This window comes from Stigmatopora argus, chromosome 8, assembly GCF_051989625.1.
Source record: "Stigmatopora argus isolate UIUO_Sarg chromosome 8, RoL_Sarg_1.0, whole genome shotgun sequence".
Lineage (NCBI taxonomy): Eukaryota > Metazoa > Chordata > Actinopteri > Syngnathiformes > Syngnathidae > Stigmatopora > Stigmatopora argus.
The window spans coordinates 17148503-17161440 of NC_135394.1; the positions used below are offsets into that span (position 1 = coordinate 17148503).

Genomic DNA, 12938 nt, shown 5'->3' on the forward strand with positions numbered 1-12938 from the left:
TAGCAGCCAATGAGTTAATGAATAGACTGAGCAATTTCCGTAATTATGCACTTTGATTAATTGGTATTCGGAGCTTTTGGGGGCACATTATGGTGGCCAGATCCCCCCCCACACACACACAAACACACACACACATTTACAGGCTACCCAACTGAATGTGTGGCCATAACAATCAAGTCAAGATAGGAGCGTCATCTGGAAAAATTGTCCTGTTTCTATCACCATATTTTCTCGCATATAAGCCGCACCCACATATAAGCCGCACCCTTAAAACTGCCTTAAAATCGTTCAATTTTACAATTTCCCTCGTATAAGCCGCCCCCTGATTCACAATTTCCACCTCCGTGCATGTCAAGTCTAATTTGTGCGCATATAAGCCATACCCTCGATTTTTTTGTGATTATTACGGCGTATATGCAAAAAAAATACAGTACCCAACTCGTGCTAATCGGATAATAACAGTTTCCATTAACATTTAGAACCGAAGGGGGGCTTTTTAAATGTTAAATTTGGGGAAAATTGTGACATATTTGGGTGAATGAGTGCCGTCCGTTGTTGGGGGGGGGGTCAAGCTAGCATGCGTGGACAGTACTAGCACTTGAAGTGTAACCATTGTCTTGGTGTGGGGGAGGTGTGTTAGCACGGTCGGCGCTCGTAAAGCCCCGGTCACGCCGAATGTCCCCCCGGGGGCCCCGTCGCCATGGCGCCGGCGGCTGATTGATGGCTGTCAAGGGAGGCGATGGCCAGATCGGGGAAACGGCGATCTGGCATTACCCTGGCATCCACTAGGAGGAGCTGGTGGGGGGGGAGGGGCTAGCTTAGGTTAGGAACGAGGTGGCCAGTCGGGTTCTGGAGTGGCTTTTACGATGTTGAGTGATGGTTAAACATTTACAAGCTAAACACCGGGCCTTGTTGCTTTTCCATGTTGATACTAATGGCGGAAGAGGATTGTTTGGACGCGATTGGGTGGTCCCTTGTAACATTTATTGCCGTTTTTTTAATAGAATTTGGGTTCTAAATCACTCCTTCTGATGAATAATACAAAAAATGTGAGATTTATGGTTTCTGGTGGGGTTGAAGTTGGTGAAGAACGGTTGCTAAGAGTTGTCACCTAATATTGTGGGAGGTGATGTGATCAGAAGATGGGTCAAAGGTCGCACAGTTGAGGGAAATGGCGATGCTTTGAATTTGGATGCTTAGGCAAGGGGTCTGCTCTCTCGTTTAAGACTTTGGCGTTGTTTTTGTTGCTTACTGGAATTTTTCCGGTGCTTTTAATATATCAAATACAGTGGTACCTCGACATACGCTCTTAATCCGTTCCGGGACTGAGATCGTATGTCGAGCTTTTCGTAACTCAAGCTAACGTTTCCCATTTAATAAATGAACTAAAAACAAATTAATTTGTTCCAACCCTCTGAAAAAACAGCAAAAATAGGATATTGGATTGGAAAAAATGTTTTATTTCTTCTAATTCGCCATCTATTAACAAAGTAACACATAACTAGTGGTTTAATAGTAATAAAATGTGTTTAATAGAACTAAAATTAGACGGATTTCGCAGAGGGTACATAGAGGAATATAGGGGGGGGTTCCACGGCAACGCACTCGTAACCGAACAAACAAATTTAAATTAACTTGGATTGTATATACAGACACACTCAAACATACGTTTAATGTCACTTTACACAAAACTGAATTCTAATTTTGTTTCAATTTTTTCTACCTTCACTCTGGGCGGATTAGTTGTTTGCCACGCCTCCACCCTCACGTTCGCTATCGATGGGCTGTTTGCTGTTGTATATTCCCTTCAAAATATTCCCAAAATGATGCACACAAATGTCCTCACAATAGGATAACGCACGACCACTTGCCAACCAGAAGTAGTCTTGACTGAGCGATCGTGGGAGCTAACAGGCTAAGGAAGGAATAACAGCCTAGCCACGTATTGATTGTGGGTAATGAAGTTTTATTCTGAGAAAAGGTGCCATTGCCTATGGGTGTTGTGTGCACGAGTATACTTCATTACCCAGAAAGCCCTCTTTTTGCCCGCGCATGCGCGTTGTGCGTTTTCTGGTCCATGTGTAGGCGGAAGAAACCGTTCAGTGCTCGTAGATATCTGTTATACACGAAAGAGATGCGGCAAAAAATGACAGTGCGCTACAATGATAAACAGCCTCTCATGTCATGGCCACCTGGCTTGGTCGCATCTCGAAATTTTGATCGTATCTAGGGCGAATTATTCGATCGAAATTTTCATCGTATCTCGAGCATGTCGTAGGTAGAGCTGGTCGTAGGTCGAGGTACCACTGTACAACTTTACATGAATTAAAACTGACTCCTCCCACTATTTGTTCACCAGGACTCATATGCTCTTCTGTTTATTCTATTGGCCGTTGACAAACATCCTCAACGCTTCTTTTGTTCTTCCACCGTGAGGATTTTTATTTTATTTTTAATTTGAAGGGCGAGTCGACTGCCTGGTGTTTTTATACATGTTTTTATAATGTGAGTTTTGTGATACTCACTGGCTTGCATCTGTTCCTTCTATTTGCTTTTGACCTTTTTCGAGCCTCTTCCAGCGTTTCAAGTGCGCCTATGCACAAGGGAAACCGGGATGGGATGGTGTTGGGTGGGATCGTGTGTCTTAAAGAGGTCCCCGGGTAAGCTGTCGGGAAGGCTTTTCGGACAAGGGCTCGCTCGTACGTAGCCCCCGGCTCGGCTGGAGACATCTGCCCGCCTTTCCCCGTTCCACGTTTAAGGCTGAACGTTCCTTCGGGCCCTTTCCGTCAAACGGCCAAACGCAGCTGTCAAGTTTAGCGGGGAGAATTAAGGGGCGCTTCTTTGTTCGATTTGGGACAATCGGCAAGCTAGGATCATTGTTATGTGATAAAAAAATGGCCAAATGGGGAACTGGTAATTTATGTAAGAGTTGTCACGTAAGGAGTTTTTATTTGGGGTGAAGGATGAATCATTTTATCAAAATGACAGGTATGAAAATGGAGTTAAATTCATATTTTGATTGGGCAGGAGGTAAAACCACTAATAATGATTATCAAATGTATCAATAACTATTTTTGATAGCCAATGAATTGATTCGTTTGGAGGTTTTTTTGGCTCTTAATTGTTTTTTTTTTTTAAATTATTATTATTTTATTCGCTTTTTTAACATTCATTCAAAAACAAGTACATATACTATTTTTGGATGTATTTAAAAATATATTTAAATGAGCCAAGAACTAATTTTTTTTCATTTTGTTATACATTTTTTGAGTCTTCAATCAAATATTTTTTACATATTGAAAAAATATCCATAATGATTGTCTTTATTTTTACACTATGTTTTCATAGTGTTTTTTTTTTAAGATAAATGTTGAATAAAGCTAACATAAACAAAGTCCCAAATTTATGTCTTTCTCCCTATTTGTGATATTCGCCCCAAATAAGGTAACAACAGTTTTAAAGACTTCCTATTTGTTCAAAATTACAATATATATATATATATATATATATATATATATATATATATATATATATATGTTTTAATTCATTCATTCATCTTCCTTACCTCTTAACCACACAGAAGTCGCAGGGGGTGCTGGAGCCCATTCCAGCCAACTACAGGCAGCAGGTGAGGCACACCCCCAATCGGTCGCCAGCCAATCACAGGTCACAATAAAACAAAAAACACTCACAATCTCGGAATCGAACCCAGACCGTCGGATGGCTTTTTCGATAAAAAAAATCAATTTAAATGAGCGAAGAACTGTTTTTTTTTTTTTCATTTTGTTCTACATTTTTTGAGTCTTTATTCAAATATTTTTTACATATTGAAAAAAATATCCATAATGATTGTCTTTATTTTTACACTATGTTTTCATAGTGTTTTTTTAAAGATAAATGTTGAATAAAGCTAACATAAACAAAGTCCCAAATTTATGTCTTTCTCCCTATTTGTGATATTCGCCCCAAATAAGGTAACAACAGTTTTAAAGACTTCCTATTTGTTCAAAATTACTATATATATATATATATATATATATCTATATCTATATCTATATATCTATATCTATATCTATATCTATATATATATATATATATATATATATATATATATACATATTTTTTAAATTCATTCATTCATCTTCCTTACCTCTTAACCACACAGGGGTCGCAGGGGGTGCCGGAGCCCATCCCAGCCAACTACAGGCAGCAGGTGGGGCACACCTGCAATCGGTCGCCAGCCAATCACAGGTCACAATGAAACGAAAACCACTCAATCTCGGAATCGAACCCAGACCGTCGAATGGCTTTTTCGATTGACCTGCAATACAAAGAACAAAATTCAATCACAATCCCCAAAATAGGTTTATTGTCCAATCCTGCTACTTTTGACTGTAAACCAGCCTGTCTGTATTTCACTTGTGTCCAATTTTTGACCTCATCTCCCACCGTACTTTAACGCCAACTTGTCAACGAGTGCCCGTGCGGTGTCAGGGCCGCGACTTCTCTTTCTGGCCTCACTTCTCTCCCGCTTGAGGTATTTCACAGCGGCGGTCTGCGCGGACATAATTAGGGGGAGGTGCAGTAGTCGATACTGGGAGTGCGCTGGCTACTCACCAGTAATGTCTTCTTCCTTAAGTGCTGGAGGGCTACAGACAGCGTTTGCATATTTGAGCGGGGCCACGCGAACGCCGCCGCCGCCCTTCCACCGCTGTCGCAATGGCTCCCCCGTTAGCGTCCTGCTGTCCGCCTGACCAACAACAAAAAAACGGTTCTACGGCCGGTTCCAAAAGCCAAAAAGGCAGACCGAAACCGCCGCCGCTTAGGAGGCATTAGCTGGTTTCATGTTGCGTTTTGCTACGAGGAAGAGAAACCCAGGCAATTAGGAGCGTGTGACCAAAGCAAATGGCACATTAGCGAATTAGGCCTGTGGTTTTGTGCAGGAAATCGGTCCGTATGCGTTTACGACGGAGCAGCACTTTGGAGCGACTGGCTGATTCGATGCCGCCCGACTGATGCTTTTCTCACTTCGTATAACATCGATCCGGATCAGGGAAAGGATTCATTCGAGTTGAAAGCGGTCAAGAGTGTTCATGATTCGGTGCCGTTGACGGCCATTGAACCGGATCAAACCATCGCTAGTAGCCCTTCCCACTTCGAATGGATTGGACGTCAGGGGGATTGAAAGACGTCAGTCAGGATATCACAGTACAAAGCTACTCTACAGTTTAAAAAAGAAAAAATTGTACTCAATATTTTCCCATGGCCTGCGTGAGTTTTCTCCGGGTACTTCGGTTTCCTCACACATCCTCGTCAGGGAGATTGAAACAGGTCGGTCAGGATATCACAGTACAAAGCTACTTTTCAGTTTAAACAAAACAACAACAAAACGTACTAAATATTTTCCCCAGGCTTGTGTGGGTTTTCTCCGGGTACTCCGGTTTCCTCACACATTCCCGACAGGGAGATTGAAACATGTCAGTCAATATCTCACAGTAAAAAGCTACTTTTCAGTTTTAAAAAAAATCATACAAAATATTTTCTCCTGGCTTGCGTGGGTTTTCTCCGGGTACTCCGGTTTTCTCCCACATCCCTGTCAGGGAGATTGAAACATGTCAGTCAGGATATCACAGTACAAAGAAAGCTAGTTTTCAGTTAAAAAAAAAAATTGTACTCAATATTTTCCCCAGTCTTGCGTGGGTTTTCTCTGGGTACTCCGGTTTCCTCCCACATCCCCGTCAGGGTGATTGAAACACGTCAGTCAATATCTCACAGCACAAAAGTAATTTTCAGTTTAAAAAAAAAATCGTGCAAAATATTTTCCCCAGGCTTGCGTGCGTTTTCTCCGGGTACTCCGGTTTCCTCTCACATCCCCGCCAGGGAGATTGAAACACGTCAGTCAATATCTTACAGTACAAAGCTACTTTTCAGTTTGAAAAAAATCCATACTATTTTACCCCAGCTTGCGTGGTTTCTCTCTGGGTACTCCGGTTTCCTCACACATCAATCAAGATATCACAGTACAAAGCTACTTTTCAATTTAAAAACAAAATCCTTGCCCAACGACTGACTCTCTTCCTGAACTTGTTGTGTTCCAGAGTGCAGCAGCAGCTCCCAGCCCCGTCATGGGAGGAATGCCCCCTGGTGACGGAATGCCTGGAGGACCCATGCCACCCGGATTTTTCCAGGTCAGTGAAACAAGCACCCACGTACGCTGTTAGATAACACGCCAAGCTCGAATCATTGCTTTCTCGTTTATTTTTTCCTACATTTTTAGCCAACTTCCGTTTTTGCAAGTGTGCCAATAGCATCATTTAAGCTATGTCCCATTATTACTTTATGCTAACGATCCACAAGAGAACAAGGGGATCCAAATAAACACTGCAAAACAACACTAAAACCAATTGAAACCATTTATAAGCAAACTCTGAAAGTATTGGACAGAAAGCCAAAAAACGCACCACCACTATCAGAAATTTTTAAAAAAATTAAATAATATCCTGAATTGGAACAATACTGTTAAATATGCAGATGCCACCTTAGTTTACAAAATCTTCCAACATGAAGCTCCTCCCACTACAAGATTTTGTACCAAAAATTCCAATGCATCAAAAAGGGCTGGCTCTAGAGGTGACTGTGTAGTTTTTCCTTCAAAAAGAGTGCTAAATTAGCCAAAGCAATTAGTATATGTGAACTCCCTTCTCTGAACCTCTTGGCCAATTAGATTAAAGCTCTTAGACCACATGTGTCAAAGTGGCGGCCTGGGGGCCAAATCTGGCCCACCGCATCATTTTGTGTGGTCCGGGAAAGTCAATCATGAGTGCCGATTTTCTGTTTTAGGATCAAATTCAAATGAAGAGTATAGATGTATATTCAATTTTCTGATTTTCCCCCTTTTAAATCAATAATTGTCATTTTTTAATCCATATTTTCTGTTTTTTTAGTTCAAAAATCATTTTCTAAAATCTAAAAATATATAAAAAAAGCTCAAATAAACATTGTTTTAGATCTATAAAAACAGAATATTCAGGGTTTTTAATCCAGTTCTTTTAATCCATTTATTTAAAAAAATCTAAATATTATATCTAAAATGGTCCGGCCCACATGAAATCGAGTTGACGTTAACGCGGCCCATGAACCAACCCGAATAAACGAATAAAATTGCCATCACAACACTGACTAAAACTGTGCTACGTTTGTGTGTGTGTGTGTTTGTGTGTGTGTCATTGTTTATCTTCGACCTACACAAAGGGCTAAAGATGGAAATTAGCTCTCAGATACAATCTTACATATTTACATATATATGTACATTAACATGAATATCGATATATTCATTAATATGTGCTTTCCCTTATAAAATAAATAAAAGTCCAATTGGATTCCTGTATGTGTGTGTGTGTGTGTGTGTGTGTGTGTGTGTGTGTGTGTGTGTGTGTGTGTGTGTGTGTTTATCAGAATGTTTTCGGTAACATGAACACAGCATGAGTCATCTTAAGTGCAACCTCATTTTCATTAAGTTAATAGCCTGTGTTGTACTGCTATTTTAACCCTTTATTGAAACATGGGACATTTTATGGCATTTGGCTTTTTCGGTCCGATCTTCTTACCTCTACAGCAAATGTATTAAGTCGGGGAAAATGTCCAGATGTCTTTTGTCCACCCAATTTGAATAGCGCTATGGCAAAATTATAATCATATAAAAGGGAGATTTCTACGAAATTCGACCCTTGCAAGGATAAGCGGTTCAGAAGATGAAAGATTATATGAATATACATTTATGTCCTTGTTCATCTTGATTATTTGGCTAATTTCTTGCTTTAAAAACTAAATTAAACGTGATCGGATCATAATTGATTGTTTGAGTCAAATTATTTTACAGTAATCCCTCGATTATCGCAATTAATGTAGACCAGACATGGCCTAAAAACCGTGAAATATTACTATTTAAAAAAAAAACTTCAGTGCTAAGTTCTAGTAGCAAGCGCAGGACAGGGGAGTGGCTTCTGCTTGCGAGTTTTGGCGTGGATTTTCACATTTTTATGAACTTACAAATAAAGAAATTTCCCCCAGAAAAAAATCAGCAATATCGTGAAACCGCGAAAGTTGAAGCCGCGATATTCGAGGGATTACTCTATTTTGTATAGTCCGTCTTGGGGAGGAAAAAAATGACTTTTTCCAGACGTGCATATTCAAGTTTTCTCGTCTGCGGAGTAGTGAATATTAAGTAAATATTATTGATGTTTAGTATGCACGTGCTATAAGCAGGGCCGTAAACAGGCAGGCGTGGCAGCGCCATTTTCCCTAATGGAGAAATGGAAGCGAGCGAGCGGCAGCGACTGTTGATCAATATCTCTGGAAGCCCAACTTGTTGGCCACTGAAAAAAATACACAAATAAAATTCATTGGGTGACATGGAGCTTCAAGCCATTTGGAGTAGGAAGGCTGGCAGCAATCGAATTAGCGCAAGATTGACGTTAGCAGTGCCTCATCATACAGAACAATTGGAATTGGATTGAAAACCACATTAATATTTTATGTCTATGTCTTATTTTAAATTGTTTAGGGTGAAATAGGCAACATTTAAAGTCTTAAACATTGTTTTGTTGGTGCTAAATATTGCACATTTACAATTCCAAAACTAACTGAATCATGTTTTTTAAAATCGAGACTTAAAACTTTTCTTGGCAAAAAATCTATACTGTATTTTCACGACTATACGGCGCATCGTATTTTTAGCCGCAGTGTCAGTAACAAGTGCTATTTCTGTATTTGACATACACAAAGGACGCACCGTTTTTAAAGACGCAGCCAGGCATGGCAAAACATACACCAGTTAAAACATACGGACACACGCTAAAAACACGTTTTTAAAAAGGCAACGGAAGCAAAACTGAGTTGGGTTATACTTTATTTAGCCATTTTACAATGTACTCACGTCATCATCACCCACAAATCCATCAAAGTACTCGTTTACTGTGTCCAAATTGAACAATTGTCCGAATGAGTCATCGAAAACGCTGACTTTTATACGTTCGTCCAGGCGGCCATAATCCATTCGCAAATAGTAGCTAGCTAGTAGCTAGCGGAACTTTTCCAACGCTGCTTTCCACGCTTCGTCAAACTGTGTAGATGTCGATGTCCAGGCCACAATCCATTGGGTGTATTGACAAAAGAACTACATATCCCAGCAGTCACTGCGCAGTACTTTTCCTACGGGGAAAATAGTAGAGTTGGGGGCTGCTTGCCGTAGTTGTGAGAGCTGTAGAGGATGGTGTACCCTATCCACTGATTGATTTGATCGTGATAACAATTTCAGTATTGGTCAATATATAAAGCGCACTGGATTATAAGGCGCCCTGTCTATTTTGGAGAAAATTGAAGACTTTTATGTGCGCCTTATAGTCGTGAAAATACGGTACATCTTTTTTTTAACCAATATATGCACTGTAAAAAAAATGTGATTAGTCCTGCTAAGTTAGCTCGGGTGTCTATGCGTACTACTGCCGTTTCATTAGCCCAAATTCAAAGGGTTGCGCATTATATTTTCACTCAAAACCAAAGCCCAGTTTACTTAAAATCCTTTTTTTAAACATAAAACCTTCCTGGAAATTCCATCAAAACCCCAAAAAATCAAATCCCACCAATCCCAAATGAAATAACCTTATCGCCTCGGCTGCTCACTTCACAAACAAAAGGCCTCCCTTAAGACGACTCATTAGCGGTTCATGCTAATTCTATTTAAAAATCACAAAAGAAAGAAACATTTCAACGCACGCACACCGGAATCCAATCGAGGCTGAAAATGAGATCCCCTCGTTCCCTTTTCACATCATCAGCGTGCACGTGAGCGTTAAGTGTTGTTTTTTTTTAAGCTAATTGCACGGGGCTTAATTGACGCTCTTATTCCGGGGAGGGGAGGGGCTAATTGGAGTTGATGATATGGCTTCGCCGTCCTTCCCTTGATTGACGGCGCAAAACATCCTCTCCTCCCTCGCCGTGTTTGTTACATGATAGCAAATCTCATCCCGTCATATTTTTTTTAATGTTTTTTTTAATTTTTTTTTTTACCTGACGCTCTCAAACCGCCGTCCTCCGCCCTGCAGTAACCCAGCTTCTCTCTTTCTGTCTTTTACCCTTATTTCTCCCTCTTTTTGCCGTCATTTTTTTTTTTTGGTGCGATGCCGCAGGGTCCTCCCGGTCCCCAGGGCTCTCCTCACCCTCAGGCTCCTCCCCCTAACAATATGATGGGGCCCCACAGTCAGGTAACGCTCCCTTTTTCCCTCTCTTGGCCCTCCTGTTCTCCATTTTGCTGTCACGCTTTGCTTTTTTTGTGTTCCACGCCACCTCGGAAGGGGAAAAAAAAAGTTCGGGTTGGAATTTTTAACGCAAATGTCTTTTTCTAGTCCTTTATGTCTCCTCGCTTTGCCGGAGGGCCCAGAGGTCCCCCTATCAGGATGGGAAACCAGGTAGAACACTTTTTAAGACTCCTTACATTATTTTTAACGACAAGAGACACTTTAATTAAATTCTAATTTAATTTGTGCTCAAGTAATCTGCGTGCAATTGACCGTTATATGATGTATTTCTGGTCTCAGCCACCAGGGGGAGGACCTGGCCCACATCCCATGTTGCCTAATATGGACCCCACACGACCACAAGGTAAGAATCACTCCCATTTTCTTCACAGATTTTTTGGGTAAATTTCCCATGACGTAAACATCAACATTAGCTTACATTACGGTTAGCAAGAGCGATGAAATAAATGTTGGCAATGTACTTAAACGCCCTGACCTAGTTACAATTATACAACAGAACATAAGGTACAGTAATCCCTCGATTATCGCAAATTCACTACTTTGCTATTTGTTTCCGCTATTAATTATTTTTTTAAGTTGATAAATACCGTATTTTCATGACTATAAGGCGCACTTAAAAGTCTTAAATTTCCTCCAAAATAGACAGGGCGCCTTATAATCCAGTGCGCTTTATATATGGACCAATACTAAAATTGTTATCACGATAAAATCAAATAAATCAGTGGATAGGGTACACCATCCTCTACAGCTCTCACAACTATGGCAAGCAGACCCTGACTACTATTTTCCCCGTAGAAAAAGTACTGCGCAGTGACTGCTGGGATATATACTTCTTTTGTTAATACACCCAGTATGACGGCGAGCACACTCATTTAGTGCTCGCTGTCATTCCGGCTGGATTTACAAAAGAATTCCTGCTGCTAGCTACAAGCTAGCTACTATTTGCGAATGGATTGTGGCCTGGACATCGACATCAACACAGTTTTACGAAGGGTGGCAGGCAGCCCCGGGCTGGTTTACGATAGCTACTATTTGCGAATGGATTGTGGCCGCCTGGACGAATGTCTAAAACTCAGCGTTTTCGATGACTCATTTGGACAATTGTTCAATTCGGACACAGAAAATGAGGACTTTGATGAATTTGTGGGTGATGATGACGTGAGTATATTGTAAAATGGCTAAATAAAGTACAGCCCAACTCAGTTTTACTTCTGTTGCCTTTTTAAAAACGTGTTTTTAGAGTGTGGGTGTAGCATGTATGTTTAAGCTGGTGTATGTTTTGCCATGCCTGGCTGCGTCTTTAAAACCGGTGCGTCCTGTGTGTGTGTCAAATAAAGAAATAACACTCGTTACTGACACTGCGCCTTTAAATGCGATGCGCCATATAGTCGTGAAAATACGGTATGTGAAAATCCACACTGAAACTATTAAGCAGAAGCCACTTTTGCTACTAGGACTCAGCACTGAAGAAAAAAAAAAGTAGTTTTAATAGGGGTACTTTGCGATTTTTCAATTATCGCGGCCATGTTTGTCTACATTAACCGCCATATTCGAGGGATTCATAATTTAGAGTACTACATAGTTGTATTTCTCTTTTCCTTAACTACATACATTGTCTTCATCCCACCAGGCCATCCCAACTTGGGGTCCATGCAGAGAATGAGTGGCCCCAGAGGCATGGGGCCCATGGGACCGGGACCGCAGGTAAGATCACTTCCGTTTTAAATAGCTCCCTGTCCATTTTGGGGTCGTTTGTCAGGGTCTGCCGGGACTAAATGCTCATTCCAATGCTTTGTCAGAACTTTGGCGGTGGGATGAGGCCCCCCCACAACACCATGGGGCCCGGAATGCCAGGCGTCAACATGTGAGCCTTCGTTTTCGCCACTAGGACTAGAGTCCAAACGGACATAGTAGGGCTTAACAATTGTTTTGGTTTTACAGGGGCCCCGGGACTGGGCGACCGTGGCCCAATCCGAACAACGCAAATTCTGTAAGTACACGCACGGACACACAAACTTGGACACACACAACACAACATGGACGCCAAAGTGGCGGTTCAAATTGCAGTTAAATTGCCATCCCAGTCTTAATGCCGTATTATGTGTCACGCTTTCAAACTGACGAGCGTAACGTCATTAGGACGGCGCTGCCAAAGAAGCATGACGTTTTGAGGTACAGTTCTACCTCGACATACGAGCAATTTGAGATACGAGTCAAATTTTGGGCAAATATTTATCTTGAGATACGAGACACGTTTGGATATGCGAGCGTAATGTCTCTACGAGCACTGGGCGGAGCCTTGCATTTTTTCCAGTTTTTTTTTTCGTTAGTCAGTGCGAATGGCGGAGCGATCGCTAATACGAGAGGAGTATATACTATTTCTCGTTGGCAAGTGGTCGGGCGTTATCCTATTGTGAGGACATTTGTGCGCATCATTTTGGGAATATTTTGAAAGGAAGACAAAAGCAAACAACCATCGATAGGTTGCATCTGAAAGTCAGGGTGGAGGCGGGGCCAATAGAGCCAAGAAAGGTATCAAAATGTAAAACTAAATTAGAATTAAGTTTAGTGTAAGGCAAGGGTGGTTTGCGGGCCGCATTAACGTCAACTCGATTTCATGTG

At 41.2% G+C, this 12938-nt stretch overlaps 1 protein-coding gene across 6 annotated transcripts in view; it reads left to right on the forward strand.

Annotated features, from left to right (window-relative positions):
• Positions 1-12938, forward strand: part of ssbp3b (single stranded DNA binding protein 3b) — a 28067-nt gene that overhangs the window by 6893 nt on the left and 8236 nt on the right. The window contains exons 5-13 of one of the 6 annotated variants that reach the window (XM_077606795.1): positions 3581-3628; positions 4166-4213; positions 6099-6188; positions 10188-10262; positions 10404-10466; positions 10596-10659; positions 11947-12020; positions 12116-12180; positions 12258-12306. In XM_077606795.1, coding sequence (XP_077462921.1) covers positions 3581-3628; positions 4166-4213; positions 6099-6188; positions 10188-10262; positions 10404-10466; positions 10596-10659; positions 11947-12020; positions 12116-12180; positions 12258-12306 — 576 coding nt within the window. The remainder of the gene's footprint in view (positions 1-3580; positions 3629-4165; positions 4214-6098; positions 6189-10187; positions 10263-10403; positions 10467-10595; positions 10660-11946; positions 12021-12115; positions 12181-12257; positions 12307-12938) is intronic. The other 5 variants (XM_077606799.1, XM_077606796.1, XM_077606801.1 and 2 more) reach the window with 5 other exon arrangements.